A 26,562-nucleotide genomic window follows, 5' to 3' on the forward strand; every position below is an offset into this window, starting at 1 on the left:
CCTAGATATCTCTAGAGGGTAAACTCACAGGTGATTTTTAGTTTTTATCTTTTTGCTCATCTGTATTTTGACAATGAGCATACATTATTTTTGTAGTAAGAAACAAGTTACTATAGAAAAAAAATGCCACAGTCCACCTTCTTTCAGCACTTTATGGTGAGCATGTATTCCTTAGCTTCCTTCTGCTAGGTCACAAAAGTGACTCTCCTTTGGCCAACTGTCTGGCTGTGTATTTTTGTCAAGAAAAATGTTGTTTTAGGGTGAAGGTATTTCCAATGCATGTAGGAATTGTGTGGAAATGCAAGTCCTTTGAGCTTTGACATTGTTGGGGGTGCATCCTAGGGGCATCCTGGGTCTTCTCCACTACTTCGTCCTTGTTCTTACCTTTCTTCCTCTGCTTTGACCCCTTCAGCTTGCTTTCTTCAGCCATCTCTCTTGCTGTTCTGACTATCTGCTGCTGCATAACACCCCAACAACTTAATGTCTTAAAACAAAAACAGCGATTCATTTTTCTCATGAGCTTGCAGTTTTTGCAGAGCTCAGTGGGGTTTGCTCAGCTTTGTTTCACACAGCATCAGCTGGTCTTGAAAGGTCTGGAGAATCTGGTGCCAAAATGGTTCGCTCAAACTATCAGTGCCTTTCTATGTGGGTCTTCTCTCCATGGGGCCATGTTGGCTTCCTCACAGCACTGTGGTTGGGTTCTGTATTAGTTTGTGGTGCTGACATAATAAAATTCCACACATGCTGTGGCTTAAAGAACAGAGTTTATTTCCTCACAGGAGGCTGGAAGTCCAAGATCAAGGTGTGAGCAGGGCTTGATTTCATTCTAAAGCCTCTCTCCTTAGTTTGTAGATGAATGCCCTCTTGCTGTGTTCTCACATGGTCATTTCTCCATGTGCATGCCCATCCCTGGTGTCTTTTCCTCTTCATATATGAGGATACCAGCTGTATTGGACTAGGGTCCGCCCTAACACCTCCTTTGAACTTAAATCACCTCTTTAAAGACCTCATTTCCAAAAACAGTTAAATTATAAGGTGCTGGGGGTTGGGACTTAAATACATAAATTCAGGGAGGTTGGGGAGGGGACACAGTTCAGCCCATAACAGGTTTCAAGTGTGAGTACCCAAGAAGAGACAGAAAGCGAAGCCACCAGTTCCTTTAGACTGTGGTCTGAAAATTGGTCCTGCATCATTTCCTCCAGGTTCTATTGGCCAAACAGTCATAAAGCCCAGATTCACAGGGAATGGGACATAGACCCCCATCTCTGGATGGAAGGAGTATCAAAGAATTTTGGAGCTGAGGGTTTTTGCTTTTTTGTTTGTTTGTTTTGAGATGGAGTCTCACTGTGTTGCCCAGGCTGGAGTGCAGTGGTGCGATCTCAGCTCACTGCAAGCTCCGCCTCCCAGGTTCACACTATTCTTCTGCCTCAGCCTCCCAAGTAGCTGGGACAACAGACGCCTGCCACCACGCCTGGCTAATTTGTTGTATTTTTAGTACAGACTAAAAATACAGGGTTTCACCATGTTAGCCAGGATGGTCTCAATCTCTTGACCTCGTGATCCACCCACCTCAGCCTCCCAAAGTGCTGGGATTACAGGTTTGAGCCACCGCTCCCAGCCTGGAACTGTGTTTTAAAACTACCAGCTTTGCTTTGAGGATATGGCTGCTCTGAGATCACCTGGAGCTGGGAATCTAGTTTTCTGTTCTTTTTGTCCTAGCCCTGAATGAAAATGTGCTTCTTGCTGCTTTAATCAAGTCTGTAAGTCCTGCTGATCTCATTTGCTATACTAGTATAGACGGCTAAGGAGAGTTTTGAATTGAGAGCTAAAGTATAGTATTTGACAGCCTGGACAACATGGCAAAACCCTATCTCTACCAAAAATACAAAAAACTAGCCAGGTGTGGTGGTGCACACCTGTGGTCCCAGCTGCTCAGGAGGCTGAGGTGGGAGGGTTGCTCGAGCCCACCCTGGAGGTCGAGGCTATAGTGAGCCAAGATTGTGCCACTGTACTCCAGCCTGGGTGACAGAGTGAGACCCTGTCTCTCTCTCTCTCTCTCTCTCTCTCTGTCTCTCTCTCTCTCTTACACACACACACACACACACAAAGTATAGTATTTGCAAACACTACCATTTGCCCCTGTTGTGCCTGCATATGGAATAGCTGTTCATTGGTGGACAGCTGGGAAACCTAGAGAATGACTAGATGTCTGCTCTACTTTTTCTATTTTTTTAATTCTATTTCTTTTTTTCACCTTTAAATATGCTATAAATTGTACTTCTTATGTTTATTGTCTATTTCATCTTACCAGCTGTACACTCTACCACCCCAAATAGATCTTTGTCTGTTTTGTTCTCTGATACATCTCAAGTGTTTCAAACAATGTTTTGCACATAGTAGTCATTCAGTATTTATCAAAGGGATATAAAAGCACATTGATTTTGTGTTTTGTGACTCTTAAGTTTTAAGTTGTATAACTGGTAAGCCTGTTTTCTCTTCCTAACAGTACAAACAGGCCGTCCACGAGCTTGTGCGTTGCGTAGCACTGACAAGAATTTGCTATGGAGACTCACATTGGAAACTAGCAGAGGCACATGTTAATCTGGCTCAAGGCTACCTCCAGCTGAAAGGTAAGCTTGCCTTAGACCGAGGGTGATCAATTGGTTGATTTCTGCTGTTCTCCCCAAAATTTGATTCATACTTAATTCAAAGGATTGGGTTTTTTAATATTCTCCTTTCTAAATACCAAAAAGCCATTTCCTTTTAGAAAGAGTTGATAAAGTATATAACATGTAAACATTCAAAGAGGAAAAAGGGAAAAAGTATTGTAACTTTTTTTTTTTTTTTATGATTTCAAAAGTAAGGTTCTTAGGAGAAAATTAATCTACAAAGAAGACTTTGTAGGAAAAAACCCAAGGTATGGAATAGGGGCCCAGAATGGGATTCATTCACACTTTTATTGGAGAATCTCTTGACTGTAAATAACCAAAAAATTTAAAAAGACTAACCCAAATTGGCATAAACAAAAGTTTTTGGCTCATACAACTGAAAAATTCAAGGGAAAAACTTGCTTTAGATTTAGCCATATCCAGTGTTCCAACAATGTGACCAGGATTCAGTTTGTCTCTCTCCCACTGCTTGGCTCTGTTTTTCTTGGTATTTGCTCCATTCTTAGCCAGGCTTTGCCCACATAGTGGCAGCAAGACTTCCTGCAACTTCAGGCTTCCCTTATAAGCATTCCCAGGAGTAAAATAATGTCCCTCTACCAAAATCCCAGAATATAGGAAGGGTTCTAATTGAAACAACTTGGGTTGTATACCAAAGGCAAGGAGTAGTCTAATTGGCTAAACCTTCCTTTTGGCTTCATTGGATCCTGAAGGAGAAGCAGGCCTTCGCCAAATCACATGGATTGGATGTGCAGGAGCCAGGCATCCCAAAAGGGAAACGGGAGACTGGGTGCAGGGAAGACAAAAACAATAGACACCCAGGATGTGTTCATGGCTTCTACTTACTGACTGTGCAGCCTAAGACAAGATGGACAAGAGCATCTCTCTGCTCAGCTTCTTCAGCTGAAAAGTGATAATGATGATGATGGTGATGCTAACTTTCCAGGGTTGGCCCAGTGAATAAAGAAAACAATAGAAGTGTGGAAAACACCAAATGCCAAGCATATTCTATACCAAGCATATTCATTATTGCCACCCAATCAATTTGGCCAAATCTGATTATAGACTTGTCCTACCTTAAATTAGATCAAAGGCTCTTAGGGACTTTGGAGATTATCTAGTTTAAACTCTGCCCTCCCACCCCGTTTTGTAGATTCAGGGAAAACAATGAGTCTGAGTTAGAACAGCTTACCCCATCCCACACTGTTAATACGTAGCTGGTCTGAGACTCAGACCTAGGATTTCAATGCCAGTTTGTCCTGCCATCTGGGGTTTCAGCTGATGCTTTTCTTATACAGCCTGCTGCCTCTCTGGGTGATAGTCCTTCTCAATTTGAAGTAAAAGTAGTATCTACCCTTTATTAAAGTCTCATTTGGTGCCAGGCATCATGTTACTTTCCATGCATAACCTTGTTCAGTTCTCACCACAGTCCTCAGAGGTGGGTATTTTTAATATCCCTGTTTACAGCTGAGAAAGCTGAGGCCAGCATTTTATAATAAGTAGTAGAGCAGGGGATCCATTCTGGGCAGTCTGACTTCAGAGCCAATGTTCTTGAACTTCACCCTATGCTGCCTCCAGTAAATTGAGTTCAGTTCCTTCAGGGACTTGACACAGTTGAAAATACAGTCCACCATGCTTTGTGTAACATCACAAGCACAGGTGGCACTAATACATGTCTGTGCTTTTTAAAAATATGTAATAAGATAATATCGTGTAAGAATTCCCACATGAAAAGCATACCCTTGACTTTCTCCATTAGAAAATATATTCTTCCTGTTTTATAGACATAGGAACAGAATTAACTTCATATTTTGACAGGTTTTTTTAGAGATATGAGATACAATTTTGTGTAACTAAGAACATAAGATGGGGGCTGTGTGTATGTGAGTGGAAGTGGGTGTCAGTGTAAGGGAGGAGGATAGGAATACAGGGAAGTGCAAAGCCCTGAAGCCTTGCTGGCTTCAGTCCTCCCTTCCCACAGATTAACAAGCCCATGGGGGAACACTGGAACACACTGAGGAATTTGTTCTTAGTAGTAATTTTTTTTTTTTGTTTTACTCCATTTTGTTTCATATTAGTCTCTTACCACATAGGAATACGAAATTGTCACACATTAATCTGTTACCTCACTGGAATTGTGTTTGTAAGTTTTTGTAGATATCAGATATGTATTATGTTAAAAAATAACTCTCTGACATTATGATTATAGGTGAGTGAGCTGAAGATTCAGAATTTTTAGTATTTCATTACGATTGCAGTTACACAGCCAGGATTAAAATTCATGAATATTTTATTTCCTGCCCAGAATGCTATAGTTCTTGTATTCAATTTGTTTCTTAAAATTATATGTAACATATTTTACTTCTGATATTGGTGAGGTTTCAAAGTTGTTCAATTCCAGCTCATTCTGTATATTTCTAAAAAGGCCATTTGGGGGAAAATTTATCTTGAGTACTTGGTATAAAACACTTGTATAGTTGTTACAGTCACGACAGTGTTTCATGCTGTCCAGATACATCTCCATGTGCCATTTGACAATATGTGAAGGAGACCTTGTTAGATTCCCAGACCGTAGAGAACTGTATTCCTGTCCAGTTGAGATGAAAGAGAAACTGAGACCTCTTTTTCTTTGTCCACAGGACTGTCACTGCAAGCGAAACAACATGCAGAAAAAGCCAAACAAATCCTCGCCAACTCCATTGTGCCTCCCTATAACGAGAATACAGATGTTTTCAAGTTTTCCATTGAGCTTTTCCATACCATGGGCAGAGCTTTACTCTCCCTTCAAAAGTATCCTTTTGCCTCTAACTTTTACAAATAGAAATACTATTCATATAATACTTATATGCCAAGTAAAAAGCTGATGCTGATGGATGACTTAGGAAGTGTGATTGGAAGTATGGGAACCAAGGAAGTTCAGGACATGGGGTGTAGAATCTAGAACCAAGTGGAAAGTTTCCTGAACACAATTTAGATTTAAGGAAGCTTCAGAGAATTTGACAAAAGCAGAGAGACTTTCAAAGGAGCTGCTACAGTGTGAAAGGATTATAAAGGAAGAATGGATAGAAATTGAAGCACGGATCAGATTATCATTTGCACAGTAAGTTTCAAGTTTAGGATTTTGCTTACATGATGGCTGGAGGCTCTTTGCCAGTAGAATCTGTCTCAGGTAGGAGGAGCATCTCCATGAGGCTGCGGCTGTGGCTTCTCCGGAGGTCACTGCATAAAAGTAAAAGAGGAGCACAGTCATGTCAGGGCAGCCCTAACCAAGGCATCCATCAGTGACACTTTTCACTCTCTATGGAGTGCCCTCATATCCACCCCGGGTCCCAGAGTTCTGATCATTATTCTCTTGACTTTCTTTTTACCTGCTCTTCCTCCTCACCCCCAGCCCCTACACCCTTCTCTTCCTCCCTCCGTTCCTTTTTTCCCTGCCATGCTCTGGTCTAAAATGCTTCAACAGGTTGATTTTATGATGAAAACCTGAAAGGAGAAAGATCTTAAACATATCTGAATCCATGATAATGAAAGGATTGTTCTTTGTTCCTCACCTTACTCCATACTCACCAAGTAAACTCAGCTGGAAGAGATATGAAGAGAAGGTTCTGTGTAGTTAGTACTTTTATCTCTCTCCAAAGGGCAACCTAAGCCAATTCCTCAGAGTATTGAGGTGACTGAGTTTGCCCGCACTCTGGAAAGATGGACTTGTGCAGAGGAAAAGATGGAGAAAGGTCTGTGTTGGAAGAGGCAGAGAATCCCAGAAAATCCCAGTTGACTTACATGGCTTCCCTCAGCCAAAGCTGGAAGAATTCAGTTTACCTTCCTAACTAGATTGTATGTGTAGGTTGAGTCCCAAGACAACTCAGAGAACCCATGGAATCATTTTAAGAAAATTGCTAGGGGCCGGGCGCGGTGGCTCAAGCCTGTAATCCCAGCACTTTGGGAGGCCGAGACGGGCGGATAACGAGGTCAGGAGATCGAGACCATCTAGGCTAACACGGTGAAACCCCGTCTCTACTAAAAATACAAAATCTAGCCGGGCGAGGTGGCGGCACCTGTAGTCGCAGCTACTCGGGAGGCTGAGGCAGGAGAAAGGCGTAAACCCGGGAGGCGGAGCTTGCAGTGAGCTGAGATCCGGCCACTGCACTCCAGACAGAGCGAGACTCCGCCTCAAAAAAAAAAAGAAAATTGCTAGGAAGGGGCCCCAGGAGAACACACCTAATGCTTCCATGTGAATGGAAAGTGGGAAGAACCAACTTTGACTCATGCAGTTAAAGATATTTCTTTTGTAATCACAATTCCCCTTGTTCTTTTGTTTTTCTTGGGTGGTTTTTGAACTGCAAGTGCAGAGCTCATTCGTCTGTGCAAATTCTCTGGTATGGATTTTTAAATTAATTTTTTCCCTTCATTTCTGATTTTTTCTCTCATTCTCCTATACACACATCATAGATAAATACTTTAATGATGGCTTATGTTTTTGATTATGTATCTCTGAGTAACAAATAGTATTGTTTTACATATTTATGTGTTTAAAATTGGTATAAATTTGGCTGGGCACAGTGGCTCACACCTGTAACCCCAGCACTTTGGGAGGCTAAGGCAGGTGGATCACAAGGTCAGGAGTTCAAGACCAGCCTTGCCAACATGGTGAAACCCCATCTCTACTTAAAAATACAAAAATTAGCCGAGCATGGTGGCGCATGCCTGTAATCCTAGCTACTCAGGAGGCTGAGGCAGGAGAAATTGCTTGAACCCAGGAGGCAGAGGTTGCAATGAGCTGAGACCGCACCACTGCACTCCAGCCTGGGCGACAGAGTAAGACTCTGTCTCAAACAAAAAAAAAAAGAAAGAAAGAAAAAAAGAAAATTCCTATAAATTTGTAGCATATATGTCATTCTGCTTGTTACTGTTTTTCACTCAACACGTTTTGGTTGTTGCCTGGATTTTAGTTCATTGCTTCTGGTTCCTATATAATTCTCCATAAAACACATTTGTTGCATTTTGTTTGTCCATCCTCCTAACAATAGACATTCAGCTTGTCCCCAGCTCTCTGCTGCCACAGCAGTGCTGCCATGACCATCCTTACACAGCTTCACTTATGTGGCTAAGCAACACTTTTTCTGAGGTTTATATCCCAGGGGTGGTATTGCTTTTCTGAGGTTTATATTCCAGGGGTGGTACTGAGTACAAACAAACTTTAAGTGCACCAAGCACCAACCAACCATGACACCCACCTGCATTTGCATTCCTACTTGCAGAGCGGGTGGGTTCCTAGCACACCCCTGGCAATATTTGACATTGTTGATCTTTGCCAACCTGGTGCATATAATGTGCTATCTAATTATTTAAGTTCTATTTACATTTCTCCTATTAGTGAGTTTGAATACTTTTCATATACGTCTTAGCCACTTGGGATTCTCCTTCTATGAGTAGCCTGTTACTATTCCTTCTCATTTTTATTTTAGAGTTTCCTGTACCTTTCCTATTGATAATCAGGGTTTTCTTGTATATTATAAATATTAATGATATAAATATTTTCTTATATCTATTGCCCACTTATTAATTTTGTCTATGGTATTGTTCATGGCTTAGAAATTATTAATTTTGCTTCACTCAAATCCATTCATTTTCACCTTATGATTTATGCTTTGGGAGTCTGGTTAGAAAGTCTTTTCCAGCTAAATATCAAAAATATTCTGTAGGCCGGGCGCAGTGGCTCACGCCTATAATCCCAGCACTCTGGGAGGCCGAGGTGGGCGGATCACGAGGTCAGGAGATCGAGACCATCCTGGCTAACGCAGTGAAACCCCGTCTCTACTAAAAAATACAAAAAATTAGCTGGGCATGGTGGCGGGCGCCTGTAGTCCCAGCTGATCGGGAGGCTGAGGCAGGAGAATGGCGTGAACCCAGGAGGCAGAGGTTGCAGTGAGCCAAGATCGTGCCACTGCACTCCAGCCTGGGCGACGGAACAAGACTCCGCCTCAAAAAAAAAAAAAAATTATCTAAAATTTCCTTCCAAGACCTACTTTAACTCTACTCCGTATATTTTATCATGAAGCGTTAGCACTGTCATAACTTCTTAGTATTTCATAACTCCATTTATAAATTATTCTTTAGTCCAAGGATTATTCAAATGATGTGCGTTTTGGTTTGTAGTTATGAGAGTTTTCAAGATATCTTGATGTTACTGATTTTTAATTGTATTGCATTGTTATATATATCCTGAAGCTATTTTGGTGGAGTGAGAGGAGGAGAGTTTAACAGCCTTATATCTTCTTAACCTATCACTTTATTGGTTAGTTGACCTTGTCCTTTTTTGTCCCCTACATCTATTCTGTCTGATATTATATCCTAGCTCTCTTTTGGTATATATTTTCCTACAATACCTTTTAAAAAATATTTATTTGTGTTTAAATTTCCTTTTCTCCTACCAATTTTATGTCCTTTTCTTTTTCCTTACTTGCTTTCTTTTAGATTAATTAAATATTTCTGTCATTCCATTTTATACCCATTAATTTGCAAGTTATACATTCTTTTCTCTTGTTTTTTCTTTTCTTTCTACTTCTTTTCTTTGTTGTATACAGGGTCTCACTCTGTTGCTCAGACTAGAGTCTAGTGATGGGTTCATGGCTCACAGCAGCTTCAACCTCCCTGGGCTCAAGCAATCCTCTTATCTCAGCCTCCTGAGTAGCTTGGACTCCAGGTGTGTGCCACCACACCCAGCTAACTTTTTGTATTTTTTGTAGAGATGAGATTTCGCTATGTTGCCCAGTCTGGTCTTGAACTCCTGTATTCAAGCAGTCCACCTACCTTGGCCTCCCAAAATGCTGGGATTACAGGTATGAGCCACCATGCCTGGCCTTGTTATTTTCTTTTTATTCTAGTAGTTACTATGGAGTTTGTCATTTATATCCCTGATTTATTAGAATCTAATTGTAAATTAATCATTTAACCACTTCCTGAACAATGCAAGGACCTTTGAACATGCCAGCACTCTTTATCCTCTCTGCTTGGTTCTGTGTTGTCCTGTATATAAATCACCGTGTATCTTATACTGCAGACAATATGTGTAATACATATAACTGACAAAGGGCTTGTATTTGAAATCTATAAAGAACCCTTATATATCAGTTAAACAAACACACATAACTGGATAGAAAGATGGGCAGGAGGCCAGGCACAGTGGCTCATGCCTGTAATCCCAGCACTTTGGGAGGCCAAGGCGGGTGGATCACCTGAGGTCAGGAGTTCAAGACCAGCCTGGCCAACATGGTGAGACCTTGTCTCTACTAAAAATACGAAAATTAGCTGGGTGTGGTGGCGGGTGCCTGTAATCCCAGCTACTTGGGAGGCTGAGGCAGAAGAATTGCTTGAACCCGGGAGGCGGAGGTTGTGGTGAGCCAAGATCACGCCATTGCACTCCAACCTGGGCAACAAGAGCAAAACTCCATCTCAAAAAGAAAGAAAAGAAAGAAAAAGAAAGATGGGCAGGAAACTTTTCCCAAAAACAGAACACCCACATAGCAAATAAACCTATCAAAAGGTGTTCCACCTCATCAGTCATCAGAAAATGAAAACTAGAATCATAAGATATGGCAGGGTGTGGTGGCTCATACCTGTAATCCCAGCCCTTTGAGATGCTGAAGCAGAAGAATAGCTTGAGCCCTGGAACTCAAGACCAGCCTGGGCAAGATGGGGAGACCCCCATCTCTACAAAAATATTTTTTGAATTATCCAAGTGTGGTGGTGCTCACCTATAGTCCTAGCTACTCAGGAGACTGAGGTGGGAGGATCTCTTGAGCTCAGGAATTTGAGTTTGCAGTGAGCTATGCAACACCACTGCACTCCAGCCTGGATGACAAAGCAAGACTCTGTCTCTTTAAATAAATAAATAAATAAAATCATAAGATACTGTTACATTCCCACTAGATTGGCTAAAAAAAAATTTTTAAGACTAATACCAAATATTTGGAAGGATGTGGTTCTCTGATATGCTCTCTCATATACCATTGTTTCAAATACATTTGGTGTAACTACTTTAGAAAACTATTTGGCATCGTCTCCTAAATTTGAACATTTGCATACCCTTTGATCCAGTAGTATCACTACTAAATTATATGCCCAACAGAAATGCATGCATGTTTTCACCAAAAGACATAGCCGAGAATGTTCAAAGCTACGTTATTTGTAATAGCCAAGAGTTGGAAACAGCCTAAATGTTCACCAAAAGTAAAACAGAAAAAATGTGATCTGTTAATATAAATAAAATGATTAAAACTACTCCTAAGCTTAACAGCTTGAATGGCTCTCACAAACAATGTTTAGTGAAAGAAGCCAGATGCAAAAGAATCATACTGTATAATTCCATTTATATAACTGGAGGAGGAAGAAGGTCGTTAGTGACTGGGAGGGCTTTACCAGTCCAGAATCCCTTCTTGCCAAAAGTTAGGTATTCTGTCTTATAAGATAGGAAATACACAATTCAGAGATCCTCTGGCACCTCCTCTGAGTGCTTTCCAAATTAGCAGTACCAAGCCTTGCCAGCAGATGGCGGGCTCTGTACACATCTGGGCTGAATAGCCAACAAGAATTTAAGTTAATCTTTCAGACTGTTCTACAAAGTTACTTTTGTGTTTAGCCAAGTTGTTTCAAACTTTGCTACTTCTTTTCATCCTAATTCTTCACCCTGATATAATCACCAGAATGTGCATGTTTAAAGTGTATAATTTTCATTCAATTACTTTGCTTTGTTTCCTTATTGAAATGTATTTTGTCCAAATTGATCTGTTTTAGAAATTAATGTGGTGTTTTGGGTCTATGCACTTCTGTAGTTACACTTGAACCATGAGTGCCTTTTCTTTTGCCAGGTCTTGGAAGTGAGGCCAAGATAAGTTCACAGGCAACGCTCATAGGATTTATGTCCCTGTTTTTTTTTTTTTTTTTTTTTTTTTTTTTTTTTGGAGATAGGGTCTTAACTCTGTTGCTCTGGCTGGAGTGCAGTTTCACAGTGACGGCTCACAGCAGCCTTGACCTCCTGGGCTCAAGCAATCCTCCCCTCTCAGCCTCTTGAGGAGCTGGGACTACAGGCACGTGCCACTGCACCCAGCTAATTTTATTTTTTTGTAGAGACAGGGTCTCACTACTATATTGCCCAGGCTGGGCTCAAGCGATCCTCCCGTCTCGGCCTCCCAAAGTGTTAGAAGTACAGGTGTGAGCCACTGCACTCAGTCCTATGTCCCTCTTAAAAGGATATCTTTTAGTGTATCCTCTTCCTCCTCCTGCCTGTCCTTTTATGGTGCCCGTCGCAACAGCCCAGTGCCTTTCTCCTTGGGCTGACAGATAAGTGCTGTGCTGCAGGGTGAGTCATGCTCCATGCCTCCCATCCCTGACTATGGCCTGAAACTTCTCCCCTTCTTCCTCTCCTCTGTTTCAATGCTACTTCATACATTAATGGTTTAACTTTGGAGAGTGAATCCAAATCATGTATTCCTGTGTGCACAGTTATATGTCTTTAAATCTGGTAAAGAAAGTCACTTGCAAAAATGGGCAAATTTATCCCCAGTGTCGAGAATTATTTTCTATCCTGGTTACTGATAGAAGCCCAGAGAGAAATAGTTGACTTTGTATATACAGGCATACGCCGTTGCACATGCATGCACAGACACACACACACAGCCCTCTTTATCTTTCTGTGCACCATGATGATGATGATCTGTTGAGACTATTGCTCCAGAACATGTGATTTTCCCCCAGCTCTCTCTGACTGCTTGACATGTCCTTGAAGTCTCCCACAGCTTGTCCAGCGAACACTTTGCCTGGCATGACTGTGCTGAACTAACTCAGGAATGAGTAAACACTTTTATTTCCTCAGACCATCAACAAGACACCTCCCAGGTATTTCTAAGCAGTGTGCCATGGTGTCATTAACAATGTAGGCTTTGGGCCTGGTATCCCAACACTGGGAGGCTGAGATGGGAGGATCGCTTGAGGCCAGGAGTTTGAGACCAGCCTGGTCAACATAGTGAGACCCCATCTCTATTTAAAAAAAAAAAAAAAAAATGTAGTACTTGGAGTCAGAAGCCCTGGGTTCAAATCAGTGTTCGCTCAAACTTCCCAGCTGTAGAACTTGGGCAGATCTCGTGCTTCCCGGGAGCCTCACTCTCCTCTCCTGTTGAAGTGGGAATAATAAGACCTCCAGGGGTTGCTGTGACAATTAAAAAGATTTTACTTTAAAGCATCTAGGTGCATGGGAGACCCTCAGAAACAAACAAGCAAGCAAGAAAAGGGCAACTATAATTATCATTACGATCTAATTGAACATTTTCCTTTCTGCTGTTTCATCTCAGAGGTGATTTTAAATCTAGTACTTATATCACATATCAAGGTTTTGTACTTCAAGATTGCCCTTGGTGTGCAATTTTTTTCTGCATTTTTTCCCTATACCCTGGGAAGGCTACATTTTGTTTTCTTTGCTCTCCTGAATCATCTAAGCTAAAATCAGATAAATACATACTTAACTTCTTTTTTTTTTTTGAGACAGTCTCTATCACCCAGGCTGGAGTGCAGTGGCATGATCTTGGCTCACTGCAACCTCCACCTCCCAGGTTCAAGCAATTCTCCTGCCTCAGCCTGGGATTATAGGCTGGGATTATAGATGTGTGCCACCATGCCCAGGTAATTTTTGTATTTTTAGTAGAGACAGGGTTTCACCATGTTGACCAGGCTGGTCTCAAACTCCTGACCCCAAGTGATCCACCTGCTTCGGCCTCCCAAAGTGCTGGGGTTACAGGCATGAGCCACTGCACCCAACCTGTATATGCTTATTTCCTTAAGCTTGATTTTGTTTCTTTGTCTTGCTCTCTCTTGATTCATTGAAGTCATGAGATTTGAAAAGTGATTCTAACACAAGTTTTCCAAAGGGAAAGGGGATGGGGAAGGTTTCTCCCTTAACTCGTACTTCCTGGGAAGGAGGAGAAGATAATGGAGAAGTGATGTGGCAAGGGGAGCAGAGTACGTATCTACCTGCCATCACCTTGTTAAGATGATGGGGTTCTACTTACTTCCATAAGCTGCTCCAGAAATGCTTCCCAGTGGAATTTTTGATACTTCAGTAATAACCTTTGCTTTTAGATCCTATAGTCATCCCCAAATTGGTCCAGTCAGAAATTTCAACATCTAACTTTTGCTTTCTGGACTCAGCGTTTAAAAAAATTTTTTTTTAGTTGTTACCATCACCTGAGGTTCCTTGATGTCTGAGTTGCATTTTCTCTGCTTCTGTCTTTTGGGCATAAAGGCTCTAACAAATGCTCATATGTTCAAAGTCCTGCTCCCTTGCTTGCTCCCTGCTCTTCTCCAGCAGACATGTTTCTCCTGTCAGCTCCTCCTATGGTACACTATGTGCCTAGAACACTTTTTGATTACCTAACAAGGAAGGAAATTGCTTGTTTTCTCTGGCACTCTTCCTAATCCTATATTTCTGTGATTGAAGAGATGCTCTTAACTTACACAAGTCTGATTTTTTTTTTTTAATTTTTTTTTCAATGTAGGGAAGCCAAAGAAAAACCACATGGCACAGGTTACTTTCATATACTTTATCTGCTTTCTATTTCTTGAATCTCCTAAAGCTTTAATGTTTTAGAGCACTGCATTTCTGTCTTTCCCTTTCTGATATTATACCCTTATAATGTACATTTTCCTAAACATATAAGAATAATGATTTAAATAATAATGTTTTAAAATAACATGTCATTAGTGTTAATATGTAACATAAATATATAATCATGTATCTCTAAATACACAGTATATAGTAATATATATCAAATAATAGGCTGGGCACAGTGACTTACACCTGTAATCCAAGAATTTTGGGAGGCCAAGACAGGCGGATCATTTGAGCCCAGGAGTTCAAGACAGCTTGGGTAATATGGCAAAACTCTGTCTCAAATTAATACAACTAATACAAAATTACTAATACAAAAAATTAGCCAGGCATGGCAGCATGCACTTGTAGTCCCAGCTATTCTGGAGGCTGAGGCGGGAGGACCGCCTGAGACCAGGAGGCAGAGGTTGCAGTGAGCAAAGATCATGCCACTGGACTCCAACCTGGGTGACAGAGTGAGACCCCTTCTCAAAAATATAATCATAGGTCGGGCGCGGTGGCTCACGCCTGTAATCCCAGCACTTTGGGAGGCCAAGGCGGGCAGATCACGAGGTCAGGAGATTGAGACCATCGTGGCTAACACGGTGAAACCCCGTCTCTACTGAAAATACAAAAAAATTAGCTGGACGTGGTGGCGGGCGTCTGTAGTCCCAGCTACTCGGGAGGCTGAGGCAGGAGAATGGCGTGAGCCCGGGAGGCAGAGGTTGCAGTGAGCTGAGATCACGCCACTGCAATCCAGCCTGCGTGACAGAATGAGACTCCATCTCAAAAAAATATATATAGATATATAAAATAATGAAGATATTTTTAAAAACCACACCAGCTACCAATTATTGACCACCTTCTGTCAGGCTTTTGCTAAGTGCTTTATACATGTCATCTCCTTTCATCCTTAGTCCTCTCTATGTAGTGGATACCGTTAGTATTCCCATGTTCAAATGTAACATCTAAGGCTGAGAGAAGTGAGGTCACTTACAGGGTCACACAGGTGGGAAGTGATGAAGCTGGAAAGTGGCCCAGCAGAGCCCTGCCTATTCAATGCTAGTGTCCAAGTTCCTAACCATGGCACAGATTACATTTACTGATGTAGACTGGAAACCCCACAATGCATTCAGCAGAGCAAAGCCTTTATCTGTATTATATCAGGTGATAAAAAGAGGCCCAGATGTAACTGTTTTCTCATGTTGGCTATGGAAAATCCCATTTGTTACCTTTTGGGATTGGTTTCTCATCAGATTCTGATCAGCGATATTCCCATAAAGCCTTTCCTTTATACTGGTGCTCAGTATTCTTGCCAAATTCTAGAGCTTTTAAAAGGAAACTCTGTTGCCTTAGTAATACCAGAAATTGCATTTATTACTTGTTAAAACAAGTCTCTATCCCTGTGAGATCTGAAACTTGTCTGCAATGAGATAGTGTCTCCTCTTGTGCGCTGTAGAATTAGTGTGTATATATTTTCTTTCAATAAAATATGCCATGGCTTAAGTTGTGCACCTGCCAAATTAACATACTGCCACATTCTATTATTCAAAATTTTCTATCTTTTCATCTGTCTAGTGTATCTCTTAAGCTACCAAGTACATTGTGGGTACGCTAGATAATAAATCCTTAAAGCATCCCTGGCAGGTAGATAGAAATGGAAAGGAGAAAATATTGCTCTCTCAAACATTACATATGAGAAAATGGAAACACACAAGATTACCCAAAATGAACTGATGCTTTAAGTAAGTTGTAGATGGATGTAAGACTATAATTTAGTTATTTCTTGATGTAGTACTCTCAATTCCTTTTTTATTAAATATATTATAAAACTACAGTAATTTTATTTTCCATTTTGCCTTTTCTTTTATGTGAATAATGTACTCACAATGAGCTTCAGAAGGCTCATTGTGGGTTGCATTAGCTTGATAGCCTCCATTTCTGGATATGTTAGTGCCAGGACCGTGAAATAGCCTGCAACAGCAACCTTCAGTGAGGGGCAGGATGTGCTTCATTCTTTGTGCAATTGCATGTTATATTCATCTTTTTAATAAAATATTGGGCATAAAGGCTCTAACAAATGCTCATATGTTCAAAGTCCTGCTCCCTTGCTTGCTCCCTGCTCTTCTCCAGCAGACATGTTTCTCCTGTCAGCTCCTCCTATGGTACACTATGTGCCTAGAACACTTTTTGCTTACCTAACAAGGAAGGAAATTGCTTGTTTTCTCTGGCACTCTTCCTAATCCTATATTTCTGTGATTGAAGAGATGCTCTTAACTTACACAAGTCTGATTTTTTTTTATTATTATTTTTTTCAATGTAGGGAAGCCAAAGAAAAACCACATGGCACCTATATATGTAATATTGTTATATAAATTCTGTAGTGTAAAGAATAGTATACACACTACTAAGCTTACAAAATCTATTTCTGGTCAAAGGAAGCTTGTTATACATTCTTCCCAATACCATTTTAGTCCCATACATTATAGGCAATTATTATGCTGAAATTTGGTGTTTTTCATTCCTCTGAATGTTTTTGTACCTTTACTGTGTATATGTATAGCATATATATGTGTGTGTGTATATATGTATAAAATTTTCATATTTTTAAACTTTATATGTATGTTTCCTTCTGTAACTTCCTTTTTTCCCATTACATCTGAATTTTTGAGATATATCTCTACCAACTGATATAATCCAGCTCTAGTCTTTTCATTTTAGACCTCCATATGGTGTTTAATTGTCTGACTTTCCCCTAATTTGTCTGTTTTGATGAGGGTGAACATGTGAATTGTTTCTAATTTTTTACTACTATAAACACTACTTTCATGATCATTCTTATATAAGTCTCTTTGGGCACATATGCAGGATTATCTCTGAGGTATATTCCCAGGAGTAGAACTGTTTACTTGACAAGCATCTGCATCTTCAGTTTTACTGGGTTTACCAAACGCTTTCTAACAAGTTTTGCTTCCACCAGCAGGGTGTATAAATTGTTACTCAACATCCTCAGGCTTCTTATAGTTCTCAATTATATGGATGCAAAATTATATCTTATGGTTTGTTTATTTATTTAATTTGAGATGGAATCTCGCTCTGTCACCCAGGCTGGAGTGCAGTGGCATGATCTCAGCTTACTGCATCCTCCACCTCCCGGGTTCAAGCAATTCTCATGCCTCACCTTCCTGAGTAGGTGGGATTACAGGCACATGCCACCAGGCCAGCTAATTTTTGTATTTTTAGTAGAGATGGGGTTTCATCATAGCCAGGCTGGTCTCGAACTCCTGACCTCAAGTGATCCACCTGCCTCAACCTCCCCAGAGTGCTGGGATTACAGGTGTGAGACACCACACCTGGCCCTTATGGTTTCTTTAATTGAATTTTTTCTGATAAGGAAGTTAAATATCTTTTTATATGTTTGCTAGACATTTGGAATTCTTGTTCTGTGAATTATCTATTCACATGTTTTGCTTATTTGCTATTGAGCTATTTGCATTTTTCCTAAAAATTGGTAGATAGTCTTCATATTTCTGGAAACAAGTTATTTGCTGTTTACATATGTTGTATGTACTTCAGATGTGTAGTTTGCCTTGATTTTTGATGCACAGGAGTTTTTATTTTTAATATGATCAATTTTACTTATGTTTTCTGTTCTTATTTGTATACATATTAGAAATCCTTCCCTACTCAAAGACACAGGGTTACTTTTCCATATGTCTTCTCTCAAACATATCAGTTTTTTTTTTTTTTTTAATTTAGGACTCCTAAACAGCCACTGGGGCAATGAAGAAATTAAGAATGAAATTAAAAATTTTCCTGAAACAAATGAAAATGGAAATATAACATACCAAAGCATATATAATACAGTAAAAGCAGTACTAAGAGGGAAGTTTATAACAATAAACACCTCCAGAAAGTGGAAAACCTTCAAATAAACAGCCTAACAATGTGTCATAAGGAACTGGAAGATCAAGAGCAAACTAAACCTCAAATTCAGATAAAAAAATAATAATAAAAATCCAAGCACAAATAAATAAAATTGAGACTAAAAAAATTCAAAAGATGAATATAACAAAAAGTTTGTTTTTTGAAAAGATAAACGAAATCAACAAACCTTTACCAGACTAAGAAAAACAGAGAGAAGATCCAAATAAATAAAATCAGAGACAAAAAAGGAGACAATACAACTGCTACCGCAGACATTTAAAGGATCATTAGAGACTATTATAAGCAACTATGTGTAATAAACTGGAAAACCTAGAATAAATGGATAAGTTCCTAGGCACATAAAACCTGTTACAATTGAACCATGAAGAAATCAGAAACCTGAATAAACCAATAAGTAACAGGATAGAAGCAATGATAGAATGTCTTCCATCAAAGAAAAGCCCAAGATCTGATGGCTTCAGTGCTAAATTCTACCACACATTTTAAGAAGAACTAATATCAATCCTACATAAACCGTTCCAGAAAATTGAGGAGGAAGCAGTACTGCCAAACTCATTCTATGAGAGCAGCAGTATCTCAATACCAAAACCAGATGAAGACACATTAAAAAAGAAAACTATGGGCCAATATCTCTGATGAATGTGGATGCAAAATCCTCAAACCAAATTTAGCTACACATTAAAAGGATCATTCTTGTTGATCAAGTGGAATTCATCCCAGGGATGCAAGGATGATTCAATATACACAAATCCATAAATATGATACCTCACATCAACAAAATGAAAGACAAAAACCATATGATCATTTCAATAGATGCTGAAAAGGCATTTGATACAATTCAACATCCCTTCATGATAAAAACAAGGACTTACAGGAACTTACTTAACTTACTTAAAGGAACATACCACAACGCAATAAAAGCCATATATGACAAACCCGCAACTAGTATCATACAGAACAGTGAAAAACTGAAAACCTTTCCTCTAAGATCTGGGACAAGACAAGGATGCCCACTTTTACCATTTTTATTCAACATAGTACAGAAAGCTGTAGCCCAAGAAGTTAGGCAAGAAAAAATAAATAAATGACATTCAAATTAGAAAGGAAGAATTCAAATTATCCTTGTTTGTAGATGATATGATCTTTTATTCAGGAAAACCTATAGATTCTACCAAAAAGCTGTGAGAACTGATCAACAAATTCAGTAAAGTTGCAGGATACAAAATCAACATACAAAAATCAATAGCATTTCTGTATGCCAACAGCTAACAATCTGAAAAAAAAAAAAAAAAAACAAGACAGTAATCCCACTTACAATAGCTACAAAAAAAAATACGTAGCAACAAATAAGATAAAATAGTTAAGAATAAACTTAACCAAAAAAGAGAAAGATCTCTACAATGAAAACTATAAAACATTGATGACAGAAAATGAAGAAGACATGCAAAAAGATTTCATGTTCATGGATGGAAGTGTCAATACTGTTGAAATGTGCATATGACCCAAAGCAATCTACAGGTTTAATGCATTCTCAGAATATCAACTCTCATTATCAAAATGCCAATTACATTCTTCATTGAAATAGAAAAAAAAATCATAAAATTTGTATGGAACCACGAAAGTCCCAAAAGAGTCAAAGAAATCCTGACCAAAAAGAACAAAGCTGGAGGCATCACATTATCTGACTTCACACTATACTACAGATCTATAGTAACCGAAACAGCATGATACTGGCATAAAAATAGACACATAAACCAATGGAACAGAATAGAAACCCCAGAAATCCATGCATTTACAGTCAACTCATTTTTGACAAAGGTGCCAAGAACATACACTGGGAGAAAGATAGTGTCTTCAACAAGTGGTGCTGGGAAAACCGGATATCCATATGCATAAGAATGAAACTAGACCCCCTAGCTCTTGCTATATGCAAAAATTGAATTATAATTCTTAAAGACTTAAATCTGGCCAGGCACTGGGGCACATGCCTGTAGTCCCAGCACTTTGGGAGGCCAAGGCAGGAAGATTGCTTGAGCACAGGAGTTCGAGACCAGCCTGGGCAACATGGTGAAACTCCATCTTTACAAACAAACAAAATTAGCCAGGTGCATATTGGTGGGCACCTATAGTCCCAGCTACTCTGGGGCCTAAGGTGGGAGAATCACTTGAGCCCAGGAGGTTGAGGCTGCAGTGAACCATGATCGCACCACTGCACTCCAGCCCGGGCCACCGAACAAGACCTGTCTAAAAAAAAAAGAAAAAGAAAAAAAGAAAAACCTTAAATCTAAGACTGAAACTCTGAAACTACTGGAAGAAAATATTGAGAAAACACTCCAGGAAATCAGTCGGGACAAAGATTTCTTAAGGAAGACCTCAAAAATGTAGGCAACCAAAGCAAAAGTGGACAAATGGGAACACATCAAGCTAAAAGGCTTCTGCACAGCAAAGGAAACAATTAACGAAGTTGAAGAAACAATCCACAGAATGTGTGAAAATATTTGCAAACTACCCGTCTGTCAAGGGATTAATAACCAGAATATATAAGGAGTTCAAACAACTCAATAGAAAAAGACAACCTGATTTTTAAATGAGCAAAAGATCTGAATAGACATTTCTCAGAAGAAGACATGCAAATGACCAACAAGTATGTGAAAACATACTCAGTATCACTGATGATCAGAGAAATGCAAATCAAAACTACAATGAGATATCGCACCCCAATTAAAATGCCTTCTATCAAAAAGGCAGTAACAGATGCTGGTGAGCATGTGGAGAAAGGGGGACACTCATACACTGTTGGTGGGAATGCAAGTTAGTACAGCCACAATGGAGAATAGAGTGGAAGTTCCTCAGAAAACTAATAGAACTACCATGTGATCCAGCCATCTCATTACTTAGTATATACCCCCTAAAAAGGAAATCAGTATATCAAAAGAAATATCTGCACTCCCATGTTTATTACAGCACTATTCACAACAGCCAACCTAGGACTCAACCTAAGTGGCAATCAGTGGATGAATGGATAAAGAAAATGTGGTAGATATACATAATGGAATATCACTTAGCCATTAAAAAGAATGAAATCCTATCATTTGCAGCAAAATGGATGGAACTAGAGGACATTATGTTAAGTGAAATAAGCCAGGCACAGAAAATATCACATTTTCACTCAAATGTGGGAGCTAAAAAGATTACAAAAAAGAAAAAAAAATAGAAAAATTGAACTCATGAAGATAGCAGAATGATGGTTACTACAGGCTTTGAAGGGTAGTAGGGAGCTGGAGATGAAGAGGGGAAAGCTATTGGGTATAAAAATATAGGTGAATAGTGGGAATAAGACCTAATGTTTGGTAGTACAATAAGTTGACTATAGTTAACAATATTTTATTGTATATTTTTAAAGAACTAAAAGAATGGAACCGGAATGTTCCTAACACAACGAAATGATAAATGCTTGAGGTGATGGGTATGCTGATAACCCTGATTCAGTCATTAACTTTGTGTGCTTATATCAAAATTTTACATGTACCCCATACATATATACAATTGTTATGTATCCATAATAATTTTTAAAAATTTTTTTTAATTTGTCCTCTAATCCACTTGGAACTTTGGTATATGTGGTATGAGGGATCTCCTTTTATATGTCGTTTGTTTTTATTTATGTGTTCTTACTTTTAGTGATGTGTATGTATTCTTATAATAAATTATTCTATTTTTTTTAAGTTCAATTGGATAAGAAAATGCCCACCTCACTTGCATAATAGTTCCAATCAGTTTCTCTGATTTTGCCTATTATTTGGACTTTCCAAACTCTTCTATGGTTAGTGTTGGGGTGGAGCTGAAATCACAATTGAGCCCGTTTCAACATGGGAACAAACTGAGGCTGTTGCTTATGGTATGCAGGTTGGGAGGAGGAGTAAAAGATATGATTATGTGTACACATTTAATACTAATCTGTGTAATGTACTTCTGTCTACAAAGCATTTTCATGGTGAAACCAAGGTTTGAGACGTTTTGTTCTTGTCCAAGCTTTGTCAACAAGGCTGCTCAGACTACAATTTGGGTTTTCTACTCCCGCGTACTTACAACTGATTTTCCTGCCTCTCATTTTCTGTTCTTTTCCATAACATTTTCTCTAAGAGTCAGGTATTTGAAGGATGACTTTTTGAGACCTGAAAAGGTGACCTGGTGTTAATTTGGGATGATATGCTGTGCTTTTGGCTTAAGATAGTTAGTAGGTGGCTACAAGTTTTCCATGGTCTTCACCTATTAACAAACCCCCAAACACTTTTCTTTAGTGTCTTATCTCAGGAAAGAAGGAATTTTTGATATATCAATGAATACATGCCTTGTTGTTTTCTTTTTTGCTCACTTATGAGCTTGATTACTAAACTTTAAACACTTTCTTTAAAAGCAGTTGCCCAGATGAAATTATCTTGGTGTTTGTACTTCCTTCATTTCTCTTCTGTGACTTTTATGGGCAGTCTGGGAAACAAAGGACCCATTCTTTACTTCAGTGGCACACTGCATCATTATGAACATGAGACAGGAAAAAGATGAAGATTTTTTTCCTTCTCTCAAATATCCATGGCGTTGTCTGAGTTCTCTAGGCTAAATTAGGTGGAAAAAAATCTGAAATCATTTTGGAAGTATGTAACTTTCTCTAGATTCTAGACCAGAGGTCAGCAAACTTTTTCCCTAAAAGCCCAGATAATAAATATTTCAGATATTATAGGCCATATGGTCTCTGTGGCAACCAATGAACTGTGTCATATTTCAAAAGCAGCCATGGATGATATGTAAATGAGTAGGCATGGCATTGTGCCAATAAAACTTTATTTATAAAAAAGCAGATTTGGCCCCAACACCATAATTTGCTGACCCCCATTTTTAGTTATTTAAGCTTTGTCTACCACAGAATCTAAGTATTTGGCTAAGTGATTTCTTACCAACCATATGTTTCAGAGACTCTTTCTATCACCAAAGGTTCTAATGGGTTTTCTCTTCAAATATAAAGTATGATATTTACAAAACTAAGGATTACCCACTACATTCTAAGCTCCTTCAGCATCAGGAAGGAAGCCCACAGAAAGGATGCCCAGTATTACTGGGTCGCCTATTAATCTTTTTCCTTCCCAGATTATACCTACCTATATAGCACTTACTATGTATTAGAGGTTATTCTAGGTGTTTTATGAATATCAATTAATTTAATCTTCATAATAACCCAATGAAGTATGGGCACTGTTATCCTTAACTCACAAATGAGGAAACTGAGTGACTGGAAGGAAGGTCATACATCTTTGTCAGTGGTGAAGCCAAGACTTGAACCTTCCTGGTGATTCCAGAGCCCATTTTCTTAACCACCGTGCCCAGCTGGTTCTTGGAGGAAAAGCTTAGTTAGCAAGGAAACGAACCTGGACACCAGGGATCAAAGAGTCACATCCCAACTACCAGCTCACCTATATTTTCAGTATTTTCTATTTTAATTATTAAATAAAATAATTCCTTTGTTTTTTTAGGGTGTGTCAAGGTCAGAAGAAATCAAAAGAAGCTTTGTCCCACTATCAAGCAGCTTTGGAATATGTTGAGATCAGTAAAGGTGAAAAAAGTCATGAGTGTGTACCCATATTGAGAGAATTAGCAGGTGTAGAGCAAGCCCTGGGACTCCACGATGTATCCATCAACCACTTCCTCCAGGTAAGCTACAAGGTCCTGGCTACCAAAGCTGTTCTAGACCCAATGCTTTTCATAGACACAAGTGGCACAGCCGCTCTGAAAATGCCTGGCTTTGTCATTTGCTATAGATAAGGACAATACTTGGCCTAGAGTAGATGCTCAACAAGGGTGTTCTTATCAGATGGCCACGTGGGCAAGTGCTGATACTGGTCCCCTGTTAGTAGCTGTACAGACCACAAACAGCCTGAGATGCCCTAAAGGTGGTTTCTTTATCTTTTAATATTTATTTAGAGCATATGTTACCAAACTGATAAGGACTCCTTTTTTCTACATTCTAAAGTCTTCACCTGAAGCCACTTGGAGTTTTATCTGTTAGCTGCTGGTCTACTTTATCTTTATAAGATTCCTCAGTGAGTATGTCCATCAAGGTTCTCCAGAGAAACAGACCAATAGCATATGTACACACACACACACACACACAGAGATTTTGTTGTTGTTGTTTTTGTTTTTTGTTTTTTTTTGAGAGACACGGTTTCATCATGTTGCCCAGGCTGGTTTCAAACTCCTGGGTTCAAGTGATCCTCCTGCCTCCACCTCCCAAAGTGCTGGGATTACAGGTATGAGCCACCAGGTCCAGTTTCTCTTAAGGAACTGACCCATGCAATTTAGGGGCTGGTAAGTCTGGAATCCACAGGACAGGCCGTCAGTCTGGAAACTCAGGAAGGATTTCTGTGTTGCAGTCTTGAAGCAGAATTTATTCTAGAAACCTCAGTTTTTCACTCTAGGTCTTCAACTGATTAGATGAGGGCCACCGATATTATCCAGGGTCATCTCCTTTAAAATCAATTGATTGTGAATATTAATCACATCTACAAAATACTGTGTATTCACTGCAACACCTAGACTAGCGTTTGACCAAAAAATCTGGCCCCATAGTCTAGCCAAGGTCACATGTAAAATTAACCATAATAGTGAGTTTTATATCTTTATATTGTATCATGCCAAAGGTACTTTTAAAAAAGTTTTTCTGATAATTTTTTCCTGTAAAAGTTGTAAGATACAGACCAATCTATTCTTGTTATTTGAAATGAGATACAGTGACAAGGTCCTGAGAGTACTTCATTAATATTTCTTATTTTAATTTGTCTGACAATTTATACTCCTACTAACAGTTTGTTAGAGTGCCCCTATTTCTCACTCTATCTAGATTGTCTCTTTTAATCATGATTACCACCCTGTGACACATTATTATTTCCCATTTATAGATAAGGAAGCCAAGAATTAGAGAGGTTGAGTGATATGCCCAGGAGTACACACCCAATAAATGGCATGCTCTCATTCAAAACCAGTACTTTTTAGAAAGATTGTTCTGGCTGATTTGTAGAGAATGGATTGGGGAAGTTGTGCCAACCATAGAACTGGACCACTTAGGAAGCTACTGAGGTAGCCAAACGTAAGAATGATGGCAGCTTGAACTAGGATGAAGATAGTGAGGATGAAGAGAAGTAGATGGATATAGGAAAGATTTAGGAGGCAGAATTGATAGGACATGGCGATTGACTGGATGTGGGGGAGAGAAGGAAGGGAAGAGTCATGGATGACTCCCAGGTTTCTGGCGTGGACTGCTGAGTAGATGTTTGTGCCATTTCTACCAGGGAACTGGTGTGTGACTGGGTGATGGAGAGATGGCAAGCTGTGTTTTAGATGATGAGTCTGAGATGCCTGTGAGGCATACAAGTGGAAATGACAATAGGCAGTTAGATAATCGGGGCTGGTGCTCAGAATATAGGTCAGAAAGTTATCCCCTTACATGTAGTGATTGCCCTGGGAGAGGATGATATCACCTAGGGAGAGTTGATGGAGGGAGAAAAGAACCAATGGCAGATTCTTGAGAAATTTCAGTATTCATGACTGAAGTAAAGAAGGATTACCTAGCAAATGAAACAGAGAAAGATTGCCAGGAAAACAGGGAGGAAAAGGGAAAATGAAAGTGGTGTCCTCTGTCCCTTTCTTTTCTTTTCTTCTTCTTCTTCTTCTTTTTTTTTTTTTTTTTTTGAGTAGAGTCTCGCTCTGTTGCCCAGGCTGGAGTGCAGGCGCGATCTGGGTTCACTGCAACCTCCACCTCCTGGGTTTAAGCGATTCTCCTACCTCAGCCTCCCAAGTAGCTGGGATTACAGGCGCCCACCACCATGCCTGGCTAATTTTTGTATTTTTAGTAGAGACGATGTTTTACCATGTTGGCCAGACTGGTTATGAACTCCTGACTCGATCTCCTGACCTCGTGACCTCGTGATCCACCCACCTTGGCCTCCCAAAGTGCTGGGATTACAGACGTAAGCCACTGCGCCTGGCCTCCCTCCTTTTTGATACCTTTCACTGTTTTGGAGGACATGGAATTCCAGAGAGGATAAATAAGTTTGTAAAGAGCTTAACACAGTGCCTGATGTTTTTAATTTTCTCTTTCCTTTTATGTTATTTTTCTTTTCTTTTTCTTTCATTGATGACTTTGTTGAGGTGAATACCGGGGTGATGATTAGAACAGAAGCCAGACCAGGCACTGTGGCTCACACCTGTAATCCCAGCACTTTGGGAGGCCAAGGCAGGCGGATCACAAGGTCAGGAGATCAA

General features: G+C 39.6%; 1 protein-coding gene across 6 annotated transcripts in view; it reads left to right on the forward strand.

Moving 5' to 3' along the window:
• Window positions 1–26,562, forward strand: part of TTC23 (tetratricopeptide repeat domain 23) — a 111,443-nt gene that overhangs the window by 25,323 nt on the left and 59,558 nt on the right. For all 6 annotated transcript variants that reach the window (XM_026455449.1, XM_026455448.1, XM_026455451.1 and 3 more), the window contains exons 3-6: window positions 2,507–2,630; window positions 5,306–5,456; window positions 5,641–5,766; window positions 23,778–23,955. In XM_026455449.1, coding sequence (XP_026311234.1) covers window positions 2,507–2,630; window positions 5,306–5,456; window positions 5,641–5,766; window positions 23,778–23,955 — 579 coding nt within the window. The remainder of the gene's footprint in view (window positions 1–2,506; window positions 2,631–5,305; window positions 5,457–5,640; window positions 5,767–23,777; window positions 23,956–26,562) is intronic.

Source organism: Piliocolobus tephrosceles, chromosome 6 (genome assembly GCF_002776525.5).
Source record: "Piliocolobus tephrosceles isolate RC106 chromosome 6, ASM277652v3, whole genome shotgun sequence".
Taxonomy (NCBI): Eukaryota; Metazoa; Chordata; class Mammalia; order Primates; family Cercopithecidae; genus Piliocolobus; species Piliocolobus tephrosceles.